Source organism: Tachysurus fulvidraco, chromosome 8 (genome assembly GCF_022655615.1).
Source record: "Tachysurus fulvidraco isolate hzauxx_2018 chromosome 8, HZAU_PFXX_2.0, whole genome shotgun sequence".
Classification (NCBI taxonomy): Eukaryota; Metazoa; Chordata; class Actinopteri; order Siluriformes; family Bagridae; genus Tachysurus; species Tachysurus fulvidraco.
In genome coordinates, this window is record NC_062525.1 from 7,080,423 (window position 1) to 7,105,526 (window position 25,104).

The window sequence follows — 25,104 nt, forward strand, 5'->3', positions numbered from 1 at the left end:
TTCTGTTAAATTAAATAAACAGGATTCTCTGCTCATTATCTTTAAAAAACTAACAAAAAAAGCTAATAAATAAATACATAAATAAATAAATGATATTAGACTAGTTTTGCGATACCTCTGTTTTTTAAACAACAATAACAATTGTTTTATCGAGATTGAAGAACTGCATCTAAAATGCCTTTCCATTATTTCCGATATTCATGCAAAAGTCTTCGCTTAAATGAATATGCGCATTATTGATGTCAATGCCTTATCAATAATTAGTAGACCTCAGTGGAAGTTTTCCTTCTTATCCGTTTTTGCTCAGCAGCATGAAAACCACAGAGCGCCATCTACAGCGGAAGTGGTGCGGCATCCTGGGTGCCTTGTCGCAAAAGCTGCGCAAATGAAAAATGCACTGAGATTAACTGAAATAATGAACGAATGGCATGTAAATATAGAGAGTGGTGCAGTATATGTATAAGATATTTGAATTCTTGGCAAGAAGAAGAAGAAGAAGAAGAAGTAGAAGAAGAAGAAGAAGAAGAAGAAGAAGAAGAAGAAGAAGAAGAAGAAGAAGAAGAAGAAGAAGAAGTGAAACGTGTCCAAATTCAATTACGCAAAAATGACTAATTTTACGCGCATTATAATCTGGCATGTACATCAGCATCGCGTCCTATAGTTTAATAATAGAATTAACATTTAATATAAACCATGTTATGGTATAGATGCTAAAATGAATTCGTTCAAATAAATAACAAAAGAGAAAATGTATACCGTTTGATAATAACAGAATTAAAATATGATCTAGAGAAAATGTAAAGTGCGTCTAAATTCCCACTAAACTCTGTTGCCATTGCAGAGCAGAGAGTTCAGAGCGCATCTCCCTCCCCCTTTTTGGAGTGACAGGCGGATGGCCCTCCTTATTTTAGCCGCTCGCTTTTTACGTTGGCGAATCACAAAGTGTTGGAATCTGCTGCCTTTGTCTGAGAAGTCATCCATATAAGCAAAGAGGGGATCTGCAGCTTTTAGACACCGACACTACCGGCCCGGGGCTTCAGTCCCGGCCCACGCATCTCTAGCCCACGCGCATCTCCGTTAGACTGTGGTGTAAAGGTGACCGAAGGAAACCCCTGAATAGCTTTCCGCATCTCGTTCTCTTTATCCGAACTAGCCGAGGCCACCCGGGATTTAGGACACGACCAGGCTCGATGGGACCATCCGTGCTGTTCGCGATTTTCGTGCACGCGCGCTGAAAACGCCTGCTTCTGTAAACATCCGCTTCGGTTTTGGTTATCGGTGTCAGTTTACCAAACAAGCTTCGGTCATGCTTGACACCTGACATATCCTCCGTCCTTTTTCTTTATCGCTGAGCGGACAGTTTCTCAAGAGGGAACTTTTCCCCCCTGAAGTTTTCCGATCGGAACCCGAGGGAATCACAATCTTCAGCACAAACACCTGCGTCTTTTTGCTTTTCTCTCTCTCTCTCTCTCTTTTTTTTTTATATTTTGATCTACAGAAGGAAAGCGAGACGGCGACTTCAGTTGATTACCTGTCTTTTCTTTGCTATCCAATGGATATTCACTGCAAAGCAGATCCATTCTCCGCCATGCACCGTAAGTTTCACATCTTTGATAAGACCTTAGGACGTGATTATGACAATATATTTATAAATATATTTAAAACCCTAACTTAGCCTAATTATACATAGGCTGAAATGTTCAGTGTAATTTCACTTGGAGTGCACTGAAACAGTTCATTTGTTACCAACACCAATAATAATAATAATAATAATAATAATAATAATAATAATAATAATAATAATAATAATAATAATTATTATTATTATTATTATTATTATTATTATTATTATTATTAATAGTAGTAGTATTAGTATTATTATTATTATTATTGTAAATTGTAATTGAATATATTTTCCTCGTAACATATTTCATATTTCAGAATTCAAAACTATTTGTAATTACAATTTGTACTTTTGAAATGATCCTTTGCTTCCTTAAACGATGATGTCATTCTTCTGTTTTCCAGTTAATTGCATTCAAAACCAGCACGGAATCTTTTGCATTAATGAAGCCATAAAAAACAAAAACTCAATAAATAAAAGCTAATTCGGCCTAGTATTTCTCCATCTAAACAAAACAATCAGCTTTTTCAGCATCATGAACTGTTGCCGCCTCCTTTCATTCAACATTATTAATTTAAGATAATGAAGACATTCTTTTTGGAGATGTGTAACAGGAGGAACTCTTAATTATTTATAATAACGGAGTAAGGAATATGAATTAGCACGTAATGTAATATCCCAACAAAGGACAACAAGCGCCACTGCTAGGATCAGAAAGAAGAAAACAACATGGAACTGGGTTCAGTTAAATATCTAATAATAACATGTAAATTGAAGAAAAATAAAAGGGACCCCAAGTTTTTAGAAGAAAACTGATCCGAAATATTTAAATCACATATCACAAGAAACAGTATTTATCTACCATAATTGAGCGCATGACTATAATAATAATAATAATAATAATAATAATAATAATAATAATAATAATAATAATAATAATAATCTCTCTATTATTTTAAAACGTGTAAACGTACACGTTATTTTGTTACAAGGAGTTGTTAACATATACATACAATTATAATTTGCTTGGTCCAAACTGATTTTGGACGCGTGTTGGTAACAAAAAATAAATGAATGAATAAATTAATGACTTAAGTAAATGCTTTTTACGTAAACATCATGCAGCAGCTAAAGACACGTCATTTCACAATTTTAGTTTCAATGTACGACTCAATGAATTAATGCTCTACTTCTCTAATTCTGTTTCATTCACAAACTAAATAAATTGTAGTTTTGTTCACTTTCTTGATTAAGATGATTTAATATTTATTAGAATGGAAGAAAAAAAAACCTGAGAAATTGAGTTGAGTGTGTGTGTGTGTGTGTGTGTGTGTGTGTGTGTGTGTGTGTGTGTGTGTGTGTGTGTGTGTGTGTGTGTGTGTGTGTCTGTTGTCTTTCTGTCCGTATATCTGTCTGTACAGGGCATGGCGGAGTTAACCAACTGGGTGGTGTGTTCGTGAACGGCAGGCCGCTACCGGACGTCGTGCGCCAGAGAATCGTGGAGCTCGCGCACCAAGGAGTGAGACCATGCGACATATCACGCCAACTGAGGGTCAGTCACGGATGCGTCAGCAAGATCCTGGGCAGGTGAGAGAGAGAGAGAGAGAGAGAGAGAGAGAGAGAGAGAGAGAGAGAGAGAGAGAGAGAGAGAGAGAGAGAGAGAGAGAGAGAGGTTGTTAATTAAATTGTTTGTTCACGAAGTCATCTGCGTTTTCTTCATTGTGCACATTGCAAGGATGTGAGAAGGACAGTTCGTGAGCTCACAAATTTTGCACTGACCTGTCCAAAAATGATTAAGAATTACTTTCACATACAGCTGCACTTTCTCTTTGACTTAAATGTTCACTTTTGACAGCTCTTAAATTAAAGCCATCTAATACCTAATACATCGTTTGCTATAAATAATATATCTAATAAAACATGACAGCGTTTGCTGTAATCCACTTTCAGCTCAAATTAAAGTTTGATTATAGGCAAATTATTGTCACATTATAAAAAAGAAAAAGAGAGTTTAGATTTAGTAAAAAAATTTTAGTAAATTTTAATATATGCGTAATTTTAAAGAATTTGTTTATTTCTTTTTTTATGTTTACTTTTATTTTAAGCTATATTTCAAAATTATTCTCGATAGAAAAAAAACTGTTTTAAACATATCTATCTATCTATCTATCTATCTATCTATCTATCTATCTATCTATCTATCTATCTATCTATCTATCTATCTATCTATCTATCTATTTTGTGTTTGTTTTAATGAAATTAGACACAGCGTAAATTCGATATTGTTTATTCGTTGTATGCTGTATTTTAAAGGCTGTATGAGTTATTTCAGATGTGAGAAATTATTGTTTTGTATTATACTACTGTGTACTGAATTGCTGTAGGCCTGCGTGTACCATTATTCCTTCTGGGTGCTCCAGGTACTATGAAACAGGCAGTATAAAGCCCGGAGTGATCGGTGGCTCCAAGCCGAAGGTGGCCACTCCGAAAGTGGTGGATAAAATAGCGGACTATAAGAGACACAACCCCACCATGTTCGCATGGGAGATCCGGGACCGGCTGCTGGCGGAGGGCATCTGCGATAACGACACCGTGCCCAGCGTCTCCTCCATCAACAGGTAAACAACACGAAAAGTCATTATTAAAGCACAGTCCATGTGTGCAGAGCAGGGGATAGGCTTTAAATATGACTTAAATGACGCACAAGCAGGAATATATAGAGAGGGCGTTTGTAGGGCGTTGTGGCACCAAATATATATAAATGTGATTTTACATAAAATATAAAAAGATAAAAAAGGTAAAGTTTACTCCAATTCACTCTCCTAAATATTTCTACAGGATTTATTTCCAGTTTGTTGATTTCCTATAGAGGAAATGGTGTATGTACTACTGTTTCGGAACACGATTCGGTTCGGTTTTCGTATTGAATATTTCATATTGAATCTGGTTCCACCTTGGGTTTGAAATCCGGGCTGTATCTCGGACCCAAACAACACGCTATTATATTAAATAGCATGTCAAACTGATCTGGCACAGGATTTGACGCGTTATTGAGGATGGCTTCCACAGCGCCACCACCACTCTACATGGAACAAGATCACAGACTGAATTCGTAGGATTTCTGACGCGCGACTGAGATTGAGATGGATTTCATACAACAGATACACAACTGCTAACTTTTATATAAGTGGCCGAACAAAATTCTATTTGAGGAAAAGTTGATAAAAGAATAATACAAAAAATCGAATTAAGCTGAAAAAAAAATACTCCACACAGATTTGGTAGGAATTCTAAAGAGGGACAGAGGATTCCACATGAAGACCTACACAATATGTTCAACCAAGCAATAAATCATCAAATCTGGAATTAGGCTCCATTGCAGAAGTCTGAAGTAAAAACGAGACGGTGGTTATTGATAAAGAGCAAAAGTGCATTGGAGTAAAAGCAGCAGGAGAGGAAAAGAAAGGCCTGTGAGCTTTGGTTAAGAGTCACTCTTCCATAAAACCAGCCTCGGCATTATATTTTAATGAGCCTGAATGCCAAAGAATAGACACGCCTCAGACAAGAAAAGGGGGAAAAATCATTTCATGCCTTGTGATTGCTTAAAAAACAGCTTTTGACACAAATGGATGAGAAATTCAAAATGTAGCCTGCGTAAATACAATTAATACCATCTTAAGCTTTTATGAATTTGAAATCAATGCCTGCTGGCTATTTAGAAATGGAAAACTTAAAACTAGGAAAAAATAAAATATGAATGTGAGGTTTCCATAAAAAATATATTATTATAAATAAATAAATAAATAAATAAATAAATAAATAAATAAATAAAAACAAAATCAAGTATAGAGAGTATGAAACCCTGTTATACCTATCATATTTATAAATATTTTGCAAATATTAAGATTTTTAGTTGTCTCCATGAAGACTTTTATACAAGTTCTTTAATGAACTCCATTATCAGCGTTTCCCTATCAGGGAGGGTTCAAAGTAAAATAACCTTAGTGTACATTAACACTCCATTGGTAGCAATACCAGCAAATATAAATCTGAGGAACACGTGAAAAATATTGATGTGATATTAGGTTTACTTTTCAACACATTTATTTAACACAAAAATAGTTATGCAATAACAATCTCAATAAATATTTGTTTTTCTACTTGTATGTGTGTGTGTGTGTGTGCACTTGTGAAATGCTGAGCTTGGGGCTGTTGACAATGAGAGGATGGTTCAGCTTTAACCACCTTTCTTTGGCATGCATTATTAACTCTTACAGAGTTCCTGTTGCACTGAGGTTTCTGCTCTTTTAGTCACTCACAACACTGACCACAAGATATCAAAACAGCCCTCAATGGCACTCAATATTATTGATTCCTGTGTAAGGCAATTTTAATATTTCTTCAGGGAATGTTCAGCTATGGGAATGGCATTAATTCATTCTCTCAAATTACTTGTTCAATAAGAAACCAAATAAAGTGTTTGGATTTATGGAGACTGCACAAGTGATGGGGTCAAATTACTGTTAGAGAGAAAGAGAGAGAGAGAGAGAGAGAGAGAGAGAGAGAGAGAGAGAGAGAGAGAGAGAGAGAGAGAGAGAGAGAGAGAGAGAGAAGAAGTAATATATAATTATTGATATTTAATAACTGGTAAAGCTAAATCAGTTTCTTTACAACTGTGATCTAAGGGCAGGAGTGTCTGAGGTGACATTAATGCATAATATCATGATATCAGTGGCAGCATTGTCATTTTACTGGGTACATTTCTGACTTTTAAACAGGACAACCCCAAGACAAATGTTTCAACAACCAAACCAATTTGTAATTTAACAATTCTTTTCAGAATTAGCATTGCCTATAGATCATAGAAAAAAGCATATTCAGCCTCATAAATGTTTAGTATTGTCATATATGTTATGTTATGTTATATTTGTAATATTTAGTTTAGTAAATTTATGGGGCGAATAAGAAAACAGTAAGAAAGCCTGTGTGTTTATGTCTATAAACATAGAGCAAAAAACCAAAAACAATTGTGTAGCCAGCAATCATAAAATAAAATTTTCATGCCAATTTTTCTAAGCCAGATTTGACATATTTGAACTAAAACATACTCAGTGGCAACTTCAAGCTTACAAATGAGTGTGACAGCCTCTTCTATTCCTAAAGTGTCTCACAGATTAAAGCAATCAGATGCTGGCGTAAGCTGGTGCAAAGGCACTAAGCAACTATTGCCTTCCTGTCACATGTAATTTACAACCTTTTATTTGCATCTGTTTGCCCATGTGGCTAATCCTGATCTTTTTATTTCTGTTTGTATCAATAAAACCTCATCCACTCCAGCTCTAGGGTTTTCCTTGGGAAGACGTAAAGAAGCTCCAACTACAGGCTTCTGCTTTGTCTCCGTTTGTTAACTATAACTAACTTCCTTTTATCTACAGTATAATAATCTGAAAAGCTCACCAAAAAATATACATAGATTGATTACTGTACATAAAAACTTATCAAGTATCTGTACTTCACTGGAGTTAATCTAGAAGTTAATCAGGCAGCTTTAGCAGTTTGAATTAATCCGATCAAGCTAGCTTAATAAGTATTTGTCAACATTGCCAACATTGTCAACATTGACAAACTGCACTAACTACCAAAAATATAATATAATTTTTATGCTTTTGATTTGGGTACCAAATTGATTTTGACGTCCGTTTCTTTTATTCTTTTACTTTTATTTCTACATTATTTTTGCATAGATGTTAGGCTGTTTCTGCTGTACAAGTTTAATCCAATACCAAGTTGATACCAAGTCTTCATTAGAATTAAAAAAGTTATAAACTCTACAGGCATTGAAACTTTGCAAACTGTATTATTTTTATTTTACAGGATTATTCGCACTAAAGTTCAGCAACAGTACCACCCCTCTCCTGATGGAACATCTCTATCCACACCGGGACACACTATAGGTGAGATCATTATAGTTAGATTTTTTTTAATCAGCTGTAAACATGGTCAATAGGGTTATACATACAATTACCTTGGGATAGATAAGTAAAGAAATAGCAGCAAGCTCTTTATGAATTTGAGGAGTTTATCTTCTCAAGTGACATGTTTCTTTGCTTATTGCTCATCACCTGTATCCATTTATAGTCCCCAGCACAACATCCCCGCCAGTATCAAGTGGATCCAGTGATCCTGTTGGTTCATACTCTATCAATGGCATCCTTGGCATCCCTCGCTCCAATGGAGAGAAGAGGAAAAGAGATGACGGTAAGCACATGGGTTTTCTACATGTTTTATCCTTCCCTGCTGGATGAAGAAGCAATAACTGCAAAAATCTTATTTTTACTGATACTTTCATTTAGTATTTATTTATTTATTTATTTATTTATTATTATTATTTTTTATTTATTTGTTATTTATTTATTTATTTATTTTCAGAAATATTAACATGTATTGTTTTCAAAAAATGAATGTTCAAACCTGTTGCATTATATTATAATTTCTTCTTAGGCTTTAAATATTTGCACATTCATGCTTGCTTAATATAAACCTACTACTGCTAAATAAACTACATTTATTGCTACTGGAAGCATATTTGCAGGAAGCAAATTACCTTGTTAAACTCAGAACTGATGTTTTTGTCCTTTTATCACTGCAGTCGCATTATATAAGTATTATGCATTTTTGTTGTTTGTACAATTGCATGATAATTCCATGTTTGACTGTTGAAGCCTTTGTAGTTTTTAAGATATTTGTTATTTTTTTAAATAATAAAGCACATGACATTTGTCTGACTGTCTGTGCTCTTGTTGGTCCTGAAGTATGATGAAGCGTGATTATGATCTGAGTTTTGGTTGTGAGGCCGTGATCTTGGCTGATCTACTCTGCTGTGATTAAAAGCTCTTCAGTAATTGCATGTCAGACCAACTCAATAAGAACAAGAGTAGTTAGTCTCAAGAATACACTCAACACAAGGACACCAAATAATATTCTCTTTTCAGGATATCCATACATCTCCAGATATCGCTGTATATACATCTAGCTGTGAAGGTGCTAGAGTGTGTTTACATCCATTCTATCCTGCACATCCAGCCCAAACGATCACATCATATGATAAAATAAATTGAATGATTAATATGAATTTTGCAAAAAAGCAAACATGACTCATTCATGTGCTGTAATTCTCCTCCATGAGGTCACCAATTATGAAAGGTGTCAATGCTGTAGTGCAATCTGATGTTCCTATGTACAGGGGGTAAATAGCTTGCTGTATGTAGCCCGTAGCTTCTAAATCACCTCAAAGATGAGTACAGCGCTCAGTGTGAGGCTGATACATACGACAGACGCGTTTGGCCGGCGTATGGTACAGAGATCTGGGAAAGAGGTCATTCGCCTGCTTATAGTATCAGTCACTATGGGATGCATCCATTTGTTCTGTTTCGGTTGGGCACCGCAAGCGGCAAGGGCACAGCGCCACATTATAGCTGAACCACAGAAATGATGGGAGTTAGGAGACTGGATATATGTGTGTGATATGTGTGTGTGTATGTGTCCCATGTGCTAGAAGATGACTGACTGTTTCAGGGGTTTTCCTCCTTCTGAAATGACCCTCCTGATGGGAGCCTATTTTCTTGATTTAAGTATCGGCACTGAGGAAATGGTGGGGAAAGAGTAATGGGAGGAAGCAGAAGAGAAAGTACGAGGTCTGGGGGGTGGGGCTTTATATTCTGAATGTTTTATGTATGTCTGCATGAATGGATGTGAACTATAAATAGATTAACACTACACACACAAGCATATAAGCAAGTGTAGGAATATTTTTTTTAAACATATAATAAAAATTACATTAAAAATATAATATTCAAATATATTAGCACAAAGCGATGTTTAAGGAGCAGGGTTCACCAGTTATTATATACTGTTCCTTAAAGATTTTTTAGGTACATTCATTGAATTTATTGTATATCTAAAATGCTCTTATATGTTGTAAAAAACAAACAAACAAAAAAAAGACAATCAACTAATATGTGACAGTATTAGTCTTCTAACCCAAAGCCAACCACAATCCATTTGTGTGTTTGTATGACTACTCATTTCTACTGGTTATTAGATTAACACGACGTATTTAATATGCTTGCACACACATTCACACTTAGGATTTTTAAACACCAAGCTCAGTGTTGAATCAGTGGTTTCACAGCCTTGACATTTCATAACAAGAGAACATCAGCTCTTTCTGTCCTTACAGTAGGACTGAATTCAGCAGGCTCTAAGTCTAGCTCCTTTTACCCACGTAGTGATGAGATAATGCACCATGACACGCGTTTATGTACACCACCGCTCTGCCAGGGATGGCCACAGGGACACAGGTGTCAGCTCAGCTATTAATCTGCCACTGCCACTGGATTACTGCAAATTAAAAGCAGTGAGATGGAGTGTGAGAGAGCAGGAGCGCAAGAGCGAGCATGAGAGAGAAAGAGAGAGAGAGAGAGAGAGAGAGAGAGAGTGAGAGAGAGAGAGAGAGAGAGAGAGAGATAAAGAAAGATCTGCTGTGCCTTCGCTCCCGTGGCTGTCCGAGCAGAGATGGAAGTGACATTTAAGGGAATTTGCAATTCCGCTGAGAAAAGTAATTACCTCACAAATTAACATCTACCAGCCATACTGCTCCCCCAACCCCTCCACTAGTACCTCATATCACAGAAATTACTGTACTGCTGCTTCATACGCTTCGGCTATTAAGGAGATGAAAGATCACACCGATCACCCTTACACTCTGCTCAGTATGGGTTCACACACACCGCAGCTGTGATTCTGCCTGGATGTACTCTATGTATGCTTGATATCTGACAAGTAAAGGTGTGCTGGTGTTTCCATCACATCACTTTAGCAGATGCTTGATTACGCTCGGTTTTGACTTCAATATGAAGTAGTATAATGTTACATGCAGGGAATCAGAACAGGATTTTAACATGGATGTAATCCATCACTTCAATCCAATTTTGTTTCTGTAGAGATTGGCTGAGACTGTAGACATTAGACATTATCAAAAAAGGTTTTATAGACATAGAACTAGATCATGAGCAAACTGCGGTGATACTGCCAGATAAAACTTCTGGTGATGACATGAGGAGACACAAAAGAAAACATTTTATTCTTGGTTTCCTCCATCATCTGAATACTGTAACATAATCATTATTATGAATAAGAGTCCTGAAATGAACACAACACACTTTATGATAAATCTGTGGCAGCTGATTTTATTAAGAAATAAAATTTAGGGTTAGGGTTAGGAACAGAGGTCGTGCTCAAATCGTTCCGTACAGCTTCATTTAACTAAAAAACAAAATCCAACCACATTTCTCACTCTTACATTCATATTAATTCATCATCAGATTAGGTTCAGGGTTTAGGGCTTAGAAAATGTACATTTAGGATTTTAGAGCAATGAGTGTAAGGAGAAGTAATATGAGAAAATATTTTTCAACCACGACCTTGAGTGTTATTACTCAATTTCAATACAAAGGCTCATTTGTATATTTCTGAAGAAGCATTTGAAGACTCTTATGTTCATCATGGAAACTGCATTAGAATGAATGCTGACAATTGAACTCAACAGTTTTCAATGAGGAAGACGGCTGCAGGATATTGCAAACCTATACTGTGGCTTCACAGCTTGACTCTTATTGCATAAATACTATAAATTCATTTACACAAATACTACTAATATTAATTATATGTACACATTCTATCTAGTAATACAACTTAAAGCACTAGTTTAATTAAAAAAGTCTCCCATCTATTATATGGTATGACATAACATACTGTATGATATTTTTGTTTTCTAAAGTTTACTTCTTTAGTTTTTCACCTGTGAAACTGATGTACCCTACAAATTATATATGTTTATAGCCACCAGATTAGCTTGCCTTAATGACCACACTCAACTCAAACAGTCTTACTTAGAGTATGTGGTTTCTTACGGTGTATTAAAACAGACAAAAGAAACACGCATATCTAAAAACCTTTAAGCAGCTTCCATGAAGCAAAAACAGTCTGTAAGTGTTATAGACGTATAGATGGGATTGGTAGCATGTAATAGCGCAGTTCACACTTGATTTGCATATTTATTTATTTATTTATTTGATATAGTTATGAGTCAGACTATGCACTTCTTGTTTAATGGTAAAATGGTGGCTATAAGCATTTGTTATGTGTTAGCTACATAGCAACAGTGAGCCAAAAGTCTTTGGTTTATTGTGGTAGGGGAATGTGTACATTTCATTTATGTACCATCTTTATGAGTATGTATGATGATGTTTCATGCATACCCGCTCCCTTTCCATCTACTTCTATCACATTTTCCTGTTACAATCTTTTCACCCCCTCTATTACCATCTTTCTTTCTCTTTTCTGTCCCCATTCTCAGTCTTTCTCTCACTGAGAGGTCATGCCCTGTGGGTGTTGTGCATCCCGCAGTGTTTCAGAGCCACTCCTGCGCTCTGATAGAGTGGCCTCCCTCGTTACCTCAGCTCTAATACTGCCTCACGTCAAAACGAATCCAGTGCTCACACTCGCAGATCAATACTCCAGCAGCAGGGCAGGAGAGAATGCGACTCGGGGCCGGAGGCTCAAAGCGCACAGCCGATCTGACTCCAGGTGAAGGCTATTACATAAGCACTGATGGGGGAAAATGCAGACTCCATCTCTGACAAGTCATGGTGTTCTTGATCACTGGTTCATCAGATGCTTGATTACCCTCCAAATCCTGAATAAAGATATTTTGTGTACAAAATACACAGCTATTTATTGTTATCACCAAGGATATGATACAGTCTCACTGATTATAAAGAGATATAAAAGCATCACATTCTCATATTTTCTGCATTTATTAAATTTAAAGCATGTTATTCGGCTGCTAGAGTCAAACTAATATCGTAAAAACAAACGTGAACGCAGACGGGTCCATTTTCGTCTTCAGCACATTTTTTTTACAGCTTTTGTGTTGGATTTGCACAGAGACGCTCTGCTGACGATGACATTTGATAACTGCAGTCAAAATGCCAAAGCCACATTAGCCTGAGCAGTAATTGGCTTGTGTGTGTTTGAATGTGTATATGTGGGTTTGTGTGTGGGAAGTTTGTGTCAATGGTGTGCATGACAAATGCACTTGTATTGATCAGGTTTGTGGTCCTGGCCCTGTAATGGAGGGTAATTAATGACTCCATTTGCCCCAGTGCACACTAGAGGAAACGATCCCCCTGCCATTAGGACCCACGAGAGCTGCATCAGAGATAGCCATAGAGAAAAGAAAGCATATGGACTGGAAAAATGGTAAAAGCTAATATCACTTCTCTTCTTGCAAAGTTACAGAATCAATTGAAATTCCTTCAAGTCAGTTTGAGGCCTAAGTCTCTCTTCTCAGTGCAATATGACATCCGGTCATCGATTTGTCATAATTTCATGACCACACCCACCCATGCATGCACACCAGGTGAATGATGGGCAAGGTTCTCACGCCTGGGGTTATGTGGTGGGAAGAAGGTCACAGAGAGGAGCACAGAGGCAATAATGTGCTGAAATGGAACCAGCAGACAGACATGATTGATCAATTGAATTCAGCAGTAGAGAAAAGTGCTGGATTATGCTCAGCATTATAGGTGCGATGAGTCAGGCCATGATGTTCATCTCAGCTTCATTTCAAGCTTTGTCCTCTCCCCCCCTCTATCACACGCTCTCTCTATGCAATCACTCTCATACTACCTCACTCACACACTCTCTCTCTCTCTTGCTCGCTCTTTCATAGCTGGGCAATCGATAGTGCTTGTGCATATCATACATTATCAGGCTCATGAGCCAAGGAGACAATATAATCTGTGGCAAATTTAGACTGGCAGCTCCATAGAAGAGCAAAATACCATCATGTGTGTGTGTGTTTGGTTGTGTGTTTGTGTGGTGCTGTGGGGGGATATGTGTTTATGTGAGGCAAGGCAGATAAAAACACAATTGTGGTGTGAAAGGCAACAAAAGCAGACACCACTCTCCTCTAAGAGAATGGCTAATCAGGTCAGCAGGTTATGTAGAGGAATTGCTGCATTTGCAAATTGTTGTTTAACCACAATGGGGCCTGAGTAATCACTTTATACCTGGACAATAGTTTTATGTGACCTGTGTCAGCTTCATGACCATAGTAAATTAATAAACCCAGGGAATACAAATCTTGATTTTGTAATAATAATAATTTGATTATAAAGTCATTTAAATGTACAAGGATCCCAAGTTCTATAATACACTAGGTTCCTTTTGGATGGAGCTAACTTTTCACAGAGCTTGGCACATGTACAACATTTTTGCACATGTACAACTCTCTCTCTCTCTCTCTCTCTCTCTCTCTCTCTCTCTCTCTCTCTCTCTCTCTCTCTCTCTCTCTCTCTCTCTCTCCATTTTTCAATAATTTCAAACATGTTCTAAAGATCTCTGATTTTACAGACAGATGTTGTTTTCTCGCTTTGGGAAATGTTTTCTGCCCACCATATTTTAATGTCTTTGCTTACCCATCCAGACAATGTTTAATTACTTCAAGCAATCAGGAAATGACAGACACTTTTGGAAAAGCGTGCAAAAGAGTGTTGTTTAATATAATTAACTGCATTATCAAATATTAAGAAGGCCTTCTGGTGGTCCAGCGGCAGGATCCCGCTCTCTCATTGCCACGGCCAGGGTTCGACTTCCGGGCAGGGAGCTACTCACAGTGCTGGTCCCAATCCTGGATAAAAAGGGAGGGTTGTGTCAGGAAGGGCATTGGTCGAAAAACCTGTTCAAAATCGAATACACACGTGGACAAAATTGTTGGTTCCCTTCGGTCAATGAAAGAAAAACTCACAATGGTCACAGAAAAAACTTTAATCTGACAAAAGTAATAATGAATAAAAATTCTATGAATGTTAACCAATGAAAGTCAGACATTGCTTTTCAACCATGCTTCAATGGAATTATTTAAAAAAATAAACTCATGGAACAGGCCTAGACAAAAATTATGGTACCCCTAGAAAAGACTGTAAATAATGTGACCAAAGGGACATGTTAATTCAAAGTGTGTCCACTAATTAGCATTACAGGTGTCTACAATCTTGTAATCAGTCAGTGGACCTATATATAGGGCTCCAGGTAGTCACTGTGTTGTCTGGTGACATGGTGTGTACCACAGTCAACAAAAGCCTCTGTTAGGCTCTGGTACATATTCCTGGAAAGTTTATTTTACATTTACGGCATTTCACAGAAAGCCCTTATTGAGAGCGACTTATATTTTATCGAATTCAAAATTTTCAATGTAAATTTTATATAAATTTATACAAATGAGCAATTGACAGTTGAGGGTCTTGTTTAGGTGCTCAGCAGTGGCAGATTGTTGGCCTGGGAAGTGGAACTTGTAACCTTACAATCTGTAGTCCATCACCTTAAATACTAGGCTACCACGTCCCTTCACATTTATATAAATGTTGATAAAAAACAAGTCAATACACTGTAAGTTGTTGTGAATATTTTTGACTATTATTTTATTTAATTTTTCTGTAGATGGCTCAGAAGGTTCAGGGCAGAACAGTGACTCCCAGGGCAGTGTGGAGAGCCTGAGGAAACACCTACGTGCTGATGCCTTTACCCAACAACAGCTGGAGGCTTTGGACCGAGTGTTTGAGCGTCCGGGCTACTCTGACGTCTTCCCCAGCACAGAACATGTCAAGCCAGAGCATGTGAGCATCTTTATCCCTCATGTTGACACAAGGACCATATATATCTTTCTTTTTTGACTTTAAATGTAATTAAATGCAGCGGTAACAGAGCTGTTAAAGTTTTATCTGAGAAAAATGCTTCATCCTATGAGTGGAAAAATGTCTAAAAATATATATGGATAGAAAGGTAAAAGCGGCTGAGGAGCAGCTGTGATGTTAAACAGCAATGCATTATCCTTCTAAAGGAACATGATAAAAACTTAGACTTTATTGATCTGGTGAGGGAGAAAAGAAATGATAAAAAAATCGACTTTGTTGTTCAGCTTTGTAATGTCACTTATGCATGGAAATATGAATACAAACATATGAATGCATTTCAAGTCCATCTGAGCTATTAAATCTATTTAATAATTAATAATAAATACATTAAAGATATTATATAAGCCTACTTATTTGTAGACAATTTCACCAAATCAGGGAATCATGTTGCTATTAAAGCAGTGACACTTAATGTAGAATGTCTACCTTAGTGCTCACTGTACATTGTCAGGTTTATTGAAATGGATAACCTTTATTTACTTTCAGTAGACTATTAAAAATAAGTGACTATTAATTTTCCCTTGAAAGCAGAAGTCTGAGCCATAAGGGGAACGACCTAATTGAGTTCATTTTAATTTGGGGGTGATCGCGTGGCATTACTTCAGCGATTAATCAGGCCGACAGCACTCACCTCCAGAAGAAGGCCTAATTTGCAGCTAATTACAAAACTGATTTTCACTGCAAGATCAATACCAAAACGAATTGGAAATGACTCGCTATCACAAAGACAGTCAAAGAGCGTGCTAAATGTGTGGGGGAGGTACAGAAGGAAAGCAGCGAGGGGAGTGAAAAAAAAAGGAAAATATGGCCAGATAATGTTCCAGAAAAATCAACTTTAATTTGTGGCAGTATTAATCAGAGTATTTTCTTATTTGTAGCTCCCCCATAGCACAGGCCTCATTATGCGTAGTCTCTCTCTCTGTCTCTTTCTCTCTTTCTCTGTGTGTGTCTCTCTCTATCTCTCTCTGGTATGTAAATGTAGGGTTATTAGTTAGGTGTCTAAGTGCTGTTGAGGGCATTAAAAAACCATTTTGGAGTTTCTAAGCCTGATGGCCTCTTCCCTCCCATGCTTCTGCTGGCCATGTGCTCATCCTTTTTATATCTTTCTCTTCCCCACAACCACGGCATCTGCATGAGAATATCGCTGTTCCACACAGGGGCCTCTTAGGAAAAGAGAGGAACATTGGCTGGGGCCACGCCGAACAGTTGTAGCAGACAATTAGAGTTTATCTGTGATAGAGACAGACATGGCTGGGGTCAGGGGCCTCCCCTGTGACACTGACACACACACACACACACACACATACACACACAAAGATCTGTGCAAACATTATCAATGTGTAGACGCCGGAAGTCTCATTTTATTAAATAACAAAAAGAGGGGGCTGTCTCACATCTGTTGATACGGTCTGAAGGGTTTGTTTGATAAAAAAGGAAGCCACTCATATCGATAGCAACCATGAAATGATAAGCAAAGAAGAATATAATCAAATATATGCAGTTTTCTGACTCCAAAGACCAAGGACAGTTTTTTTTACATAGGTACTTGTACATAACTCATCAGTGGTGTGTGTTACACATATTATTCAATCTGCAAACATGATCTTAAACAAAAAAAAAAAAAAAAAAAGAAAGAAATCAGGAAGTGGAGACAAATGGTCTCTCATCAGTGCCTCATCCTTTAATCCACATACAAACAGCAACCAATTATATTGTTCCATTTTCTGTTTATTTATTTTTGCCGAGGCTTTTTATCTAAAGCTGCTTATATAGACAGGATACAATTCAAGCAGGGATAAAGGATTGCTCAAGTGACTTTCTGGCAGTCCTGGGATTTTACCCGTCAACCATCTAGGCTCTGACTCTTAAAGACATGTGAAAGAAAGAAAGAAAGAAAGAAAGAAAGAAAGAAAGTAAGAAAGAGAGAAAAATCCATAGAGTACTTATTAACCATTATTATTTCTCTGTGCTTGCAGGCTAGTGAGTATGCCCTTCCTGCACTAAACCCAGGACTGGATGAGGTTAAACCCAGTCTGTCCTCCAGCAGCTCCTCAGACCTGGGTGCCAGCGTGTCCCAAAGCTACCCTGTAGGTAAGATCAACTGGACTCTAACTATCATCCTATACAAGCCACATATCTGGCACGGTATCATGTACAAACCATATTTACATATTCACATAATTCCTATATTTTGTTTATTAAATCGATTACACGACAAACAAAAAGTCGCAAAAGATCTAAGCCTGTCCAAAGAAAAAAAACAGAAAGTAATATATATATATATATATATATATATATATATATATATATATATATATATATATATATATATATATATAATCATTTATAACATAGAGAGCTGTTGATATTCTTACACTTGAAAAAAAAAATAATCAGCTATAATTAAGTAAATATTTAGAAAATAATCAGCTATAATGGATTAAAACACATTAGAGGCTTGGCTTTGTTATTTACTGTAGGAATTCATTTCTGATCCCATGTACTATATAATTTACAGCAAAACTGACAAACAAATAATATTTTGTTGAAGAAATGATACTTAGTGCATAGTGTTCAGACTGAGCAGTTTTTAAGCCTTATTTTATTTATTGCTGTCCATTCTCAAAGGTAAATAGGAAATGAGAATGCGTATTTGACCTGTGTGCCTTAATATCCCCCACTGTAACTACTAATACTAATAGGATGTGTGTAGGATGTAATAATCAGGTATACGGTTTGTGCCCAAGTTAATGGTAGTGCTACTGTTTACACTCGAGTGATAAACAGTCGAGGGAAACTCAAGCCTCCATTTAGTGGTGGCTGAATGATCTCTCACATTTAGGCCCAAATCCAATTTACAAATGAATAGTTCCTTTACAAGGGGAAAGAAGCGCAGATTATACTCATCCTCAAAATGTTTTCCAGCACCAATTAAAATGTCCACAGTTATTGATCACGTTGATTTTAGTCGGGGGAGAAATTTGCATAATCTATTAAAAATAAATTATTCATGAGACAAAGGGTGCCAAAAGAGACAGGGATTGTTGGCGAAGTGTGAATACTTTTCAGATACAGATCTTTTGTGTCCTTCTCTTATGGCATAAAGAATTTGCATTACCTACAGTACCTGATGAGAGAGATTTACATTTAATTTTGCTTTCCGTTAAAATTCAGACACATTGCATTATTTATTATTTTGAGATAAATAAAGATCCTTATATGTGATGTTTACATTATGTAAATAATTCCTTTATTAGAATCTGGACTAGCTGTTCCTTGCTAAAATGTTTAAATGCTACAAAATAAATTGACTCTGATCTAGTGTGAAAAAAAAAATTATGATAAAATTGAGGCTCTGATCTTACTAACCTGTGAGGAGAGTGTGAGAAAAGTTCCTATGGCTTCCAACGCTTACTTTCTTTCCTAACAAAGCACCTGTCATTGTCCTCACCAGAGGCACTCACGCTCTCAGGCTCAAAAATTAATGCTTAGCTCCTTTCCACAAAAGCAAACTAACCTTTGAGCACACATTTGATAATGGACGACTTTCAATGTGCAGCCAGGGAATTAAAGCAATTTGACTTTCCAAACATCCTTTGCTTAGTCGTAATTAATTAGGGTGCAGGGGCTTTTGGCCAGTGATAAATTGCTTCATTCTGAATATAGAAAATGGAGGTCAGAAGATCCCTGTGCCATGTTGTTTCAAACACGAAGGTGTCCCTATCATAGGAAAATGCTTCAGATTGACCCACTGCCCTAAAATAATCTTTTCTCCCCTGGCTCCTTCTCCTCCTCCTGTTTGTCTTTTCTTCTTCTTCTTCTTCTTCTTCTTCTTCTTCTTCTTCTTCTTCTTCTTCTTCTTCTTCTTCTTCTTCTTCTTCTTCTTCTTCTTCTTCTTCTTCTTCTTCTTCTTCAATTGCAAACACAAAGGTGTCCTTTTCATAGAAACATTTTCCAGCATGACCTACTACTGTAGCTGATCTACTATTATTATTACAATGTTGACTTTATGATTAAGAAAAGCATTCTCAAAGCTTTTGCAGCTTTATAAAACAGGATTAGAGCTCACAGGATAATAGCTGTTGATTTTTCTCATCCTGATATTGACTCATAGACTCTATAGATCTTCTTGTGTGTGAATTTAATGAGTGTTCATTAGACTCTCGCTCATGGCTTGAACTTGCTGATTTGTCCATGAGTTTTTCTACGTTTACTACTAGTTTACACGTAAACTGCCCACATTTTTTTGGGTGCGGTTTTACCTTGGATTTTTTAGTGATCCTCAATGTTTCCTGCTTTGGAAATATAAATTCATAAATGCATGCATCAGCATAAACTGGTAAGCAGTATCCTGGGATGAAATTTTTAGTTTTTCACATCTTATCACAGCCAGAAACAGAATGTTTTTTTGGTCACTTTGTATAGAAAGAGAGGATGTAAGTGTCTACATATAAAGAATTTTTAGAAGTTGGATAAACTTTTAACAGTATTTGAGAATGGAAGTACTGCAGAAAAGCAATGGCAAAAGCTGCTTCTTCCTGTTACTCCCTGTGGAACAGACTCGATGGTCTGTGATTGCCGTAATGGTTGCTGGCCTGCTCATTAAAGTTGCACTGGTGACCGACTTTCCCCTCATCCCCTGCCACCTCTCCCTCTTTCTCCCTCTCCCAATTTTTCACTCTCTCCAACAATGTCGTTAAGGGCCCCCTGACTGGCTGCTTCGGCTGGCTCGGGGCTACACGTGGCTGCCTAGGACAGCTAAGCGTCAGCCCCAATTACTGCTCTGAATACAGAGCTTTTCTGTGGGTCTATAGAAGGAATGACTGTCCGAAAGGGTCAGTATTGGTTATTATGACTCATGTTTGTGGTTGTTCTCATCTCTGAGTCATGGGGTGAGGCCCAGCATTAAGAAGTGTCTGGCAACATTAGCAATCTGCAATATTAGACAAAAGTTGATATGTAGACTCTTCTATCTATTCCACAGGTGTATTTATCCTTGTGCAAGTGTATCAAAGGCAATCATTTACAGTTAGATTTCTTCTCCATAAAATGAGCTACAATGAATAACAACTTACAATACAGTTATGAACCTTAAAGAAAAGTCATATAGCGGACACATATTGCTTATAGCTGACACTAATGAAGTGTTTTGTATACTGTCTGGGTGTAGGCAGGGATATGGCCAACACAACCTTACCTGGCTATCCACCTCACGTCCCTCCAACAGGACAGGGCAGCTACCCAACATCCACACTGGCTGGAATGGTTCCTGGTGAGTAAAAACCTTGAATGTTTTACACACATCTTAATTAATACATATCTAACTGTCTAGCAAAAAAGCTTCATAGACTGGGATCGATTTCTTGATATTCCTTTATATGTGCAGCACTAAATAAATGTATATAATGAATTTATCCTATATAGTCATGTCTTCTTTTGATTTACATAGACAAGTTTCTAAAATGTAGTCAGTTCCATGGTTAGGTCTTTCCTATTCTCCAGGTCATTCTAGGAAGAGATTTAGCAATAGGTCCCAAAACACTGTTAAAGTCAAGAAGGCCATTCTTCACCTTTTTCATTTAAAGCTTGCTCTTTATAGTGTCATAAAAATGAGAGGGTGTTATACCAACAAAACAGCTCACTGCCACTGTCTGAATTCCTACACAATGAAATTCCACAGCACAAAAAGAAAGAAACTTGGGGGAAGTAAAAGAAAAGTGCACAAGAGCAAGTTGTCACTAGGGAACCTACAGTCAGGGAGGGAAAGAAAGAGAATGAGATGGGAAGAGAGTGCAGAGCGAAACACCAACATGAACAAGAGAGGAGCACCACATTGATTTTAACATGAGATTACTGTTCACAAGAGACCAGCAAAACGAGGGCAAAATTTCAGGCAGCAGAATAAAAAGGCTATTGGTCCTGTCTGTGACTCCCTTGCTGATTCTGAATGTACTGCATTTCTCTGATAAAGTACAAGCACTTTTTAATGGCCTTATATGTCTTGCTGCAGGGAGCGAATTTTCAGGGAATCCCTACAGTCACCCACAGTATACAGCATACAACGAGGCATGGCGCTTCAGCAACCCAGCCTTACTGAGTGAGTACTGCAACTGGATAAAAACATAACAAACATAACAAATCATGTTTGAAACTCACAACCAACATAATTTTATATGACACTCAATTACTCAATCTGCATGAAAAGTTACAAAGGTTTAGAAATAATGTTGGACTTCATATGAAATCAAGATGCATGATATTCAGATGTGACTTCTAGTGTGACTTCTAGTTTGTAATTAATCTGTGAAATACATTAATAGGGCTAAATTTATCATTTTTCAACGAATTAAACATTCCCATAAAGCTGCTTCGTGAAGGACTATTGTTAAAAGTGCTATACAAATGAAAATTTAAAATTTAAAATAAATGGAAAAAGAAAGATTTTACAAATGCAGACAAGCAGTAATTGTTTGATGTTGTAAAATTTCAGTTAAAACAATTCAATCATTACAAGAAACTTTAGCTATCTCATAAACCTCATAATTAGAGTTCTCAAGGCACCATTTTACTACTAAGAAGGAAAAGAATTCTACCATTTATTTTAACCTTTTATAACCTTTTACATGAATTCAGTTATATGAACTCTTCCAAATGTCATTTGATTAATTTTTTTATTCATGTGTTCAATTTATACCGTGCCTTTCTAACAAAATATGCAACGACACTTAATACTAATCCAACCTTTAATGAGGAGGAAAAGTGTAACTGTAATAAACAGTTCATAATGATAAAAGATACCGATAGATAACCAGTATGAATGATAGAAAAGCTATTGAACAGATTTGATAAAAATAGAAAATAATTAAATTAGGATTCTGACTGTATATTTTAGGTCTGGTGTTTGTCATTGCCATATTGAAATGGTGTGTCCCTCTTTTGTTAACTTTCAGGTTCCCCTTATTATTATAGTGCATCCCGAGCCTCTGCACCACCAACTGCTGCCGCTGCTTACGACCGCCACTAGACGCCATGCAAACCAACCCAAACACCGCCTCGGACTTGCTGTAATGCCAGTATGAACGGTGGAACAGATTGGACAAGGGCCGCTTTGAACATGTCACATGATGATGAACGAGCCAATCAGGACATCAGATCAGGCTCAACCACATTCAGCCATCCAAATTAAACTTCATATCCAAGCAGCCAACACTTACAGTGGGTGTCCACATCGCAATGACTAATGCGAAACCTTGTGAGAAAATATATAAATGTGGAAAACGACACAATGAGGCAAATTGAATCAACAATTTTTTCTTTTTCGTTTTTCAAAATTTTTTTATTGTTGTGAATGAAAACATTTTCTGTGACTGTCATGTGTCAGAACATCATTTCTCTGCTCATATCATGCTGCTCTCTCTCTCTCTCTATCTCTCTCTCTCAACTTTGCAATGCAGTATTATTCATCTAGACTCACAGCTTGGTGTTTCTTTACATATCCACACACGCACACATACAGTGGAACATACCTAAACTCAGCCTGTCAGCTCCTTTGTCTTCAGTTCAAAGCCCTGAACTGAGGATTAACACATCTCCTCGGAAAACAGTGCTAATGTGACGAGAGACGAGAAACAGATTTATCGAAAAGAAAAGACAGGCCTACTGTATACCCTTGTTTCCATCCACCCAGACTGGGAAATGAGTAAATATATATTCCTAACTTAATTTCTTTTGCATTTTACTTTTTTTTAATATTTTTTAATATAAACTTCCAGGCTTAATCCTAAATGACAATGCAGTATGCATGATTTATTTTTGTTAATTGTGTGAATTTTCTGGATATGGCAATACCAGGTGTTATCATTTTCTCCTAATTTTGCACTACACATCATTCTTATACTTTAAATATACACTGGAATCTGATATTCAATACTGATCTAATTTGTGGTTACACTTAAAACTGGATGTAGTGAAGGGATCTGGTGTAAACCACACTGGAAATTATTATGGAAAACCCTGTCAGCTTGGTCTATACCTGAAAAGTGATCTAATACACTGAACTCAAACATCTTATACTATATTTATTATAACTTGGATTGAAGGTTTTTTTGACATTAGGCACATTATGAAGAAATATCACACATACTACTGATCCAACATGGCATCTAATGCCCTAAAGGTGTTTACAAAGCATTTCTCCTGCTTCATACTTTCAAAATATCTTCAAATCTTCCAATATCTTTGATTTCTTAGTCATTTAAAATTGATTCAATGCTTAATTAAACTTCTAGTTAAGAAAAAAAAATCATGTGCTTTAGGATGATCCAACTTTCTTTAAAAAAGGGCAAGTTATTTCATCCAACTCTTTAAGTGCAATTGTTTGTCATTCAGAGCTTGTTTTACACAATCCCTTCTACATCAAATCAACTGCGCTCAAAAGGAGGAGAATTTCATTGAACACAAATCGTCAACAGTGAATAAATGATAATATATCAGAACTTACATCACACTTGCCAAAGACTTTTGTTTTATGTTTTATCTGCAGTCTAATGTATTAAGATAACAGTATTATGGTGAAACCATTATGATAAAAAAATATTGTACCTATGCAGAGGAAAAATGCTGTCATATGCATATAAAACTACTGAAATCATTTTTAGTCTGTTTATTTTCCATTATTTATATTATTTTTGTTCATTTGTTAATTATGCTTTATTATCTTGATTTACTAGGTATCATGTCACCCTCTGTAAATAGTCATTTAAAAAATATTACACGTTGCTCTGAAGCAGTATCATGCATATTGGTCGTAACTGTCAACTTTAATAATGATATGAAGAAGAAAGGACAATACAGGACAACTGCCCTGTCAAACAGAGTTCTTAAAAATAATGGTCTCAGTTTGCTGTTGGGTTCGAATAGATAATATTAATTCATTTTCACTGAGAAATCTTTGACCTGGAAATTGCTATGCATATGTAAAGGAATATTACTTTAAATCATTCACAGAAATTAAGATCATACCAACTTTGTTTTTTAGTGAAATATTCCTTCCATGCCACAAATACTCCTTCTTTTAACCAGAGCGCTGTCTGAAACACTAAATGTTTCATACCGATATCAATCAAGAGCAAATAGATAAAAATATTTCGACAAATATATTATTTCCGGCATACAGTGATGAGACCTGTATTCATCACTCAGAACACCTAACGTGTATTAAGTAATGAAGAGCTGAAGGATTTTGTTAAGGATCTTCTAACCCTAACCCTTGTGTCCTCTTTGAGTTTCTCTTGAAATCTGACTACAATCTTTCAGTGTTCCTGAATGAATCCATGATGCTTAAAATCCCATAAGACGGTCACACGTTACTGAGAGTCTTGACTGTGAAGCGATGTGGATGATTAATGACAAAGCCGTATTACTTCAATCATTGTTTAAATATAAGTCTGAATTTTTGTGCATATGAAAAATAAATTTTATATGTCAAATTAACGACCTCATTATGTGATGTTTGTTTCTAAAATGCTAAAAAAAATCTATCTATCTATCTATCTCTCTATCTATCTATCTATCTATCTATCTATCTATCTATCTATCTATCTATCTATCTATCTATCTATCTATCTATCTATCTATATCTAAGTTCTAAAACCATACATTCAG

The 25,104-nt window shown here is 36.5% G+C and overlaps 1 protein-coding gene across 2 annotated transcripts; it reads left to right on the forward strand.

Moving 5' to 3' along the window:
* The first annotated feature begins 879 nt into the window (after window positions 1-879).
* Window positions 880-24,879, forward strand: pax2b (paired box 2b). Of its 2 annotated transcripts, none has more exons than XM_027132761.2 (10): window positions 880-1,595; window positions 3,046-3,211; window positions 4,045-4,242; window positions 7,499-7,578; window positions 7,763-7,882; window positions 15,188-15,363; window positions 17,418-17,532; window positions 20,612-20,713; window positions 21,452-21,538; window positions 22,411-24,879. In XM_027132761.2, the coding sequence occupies exons 1-10, from the start codon at window positions 1,553-1,555 to the stop codon at window positions 22,518-22,520; spliced, it is 1,197 nt and encodes a 398-aa protein (XP_026988562.1). In that variant the 5' UTR covers window positions 880-1,552; the 3' UTR covers window positions 22,521-24,879. The 2 variants fall into 2 exon arrangements, with proteins under 2 accessions (XP_026988562.1, XP_026988563.1); XM_027132762.2 differs by having other exon boundaries at window positions 891-1,595; window positions 22,392-24,879.
* The last annotated feature ends 225 nt before the right edge of the window (window positions 24,880-25,104 follow it).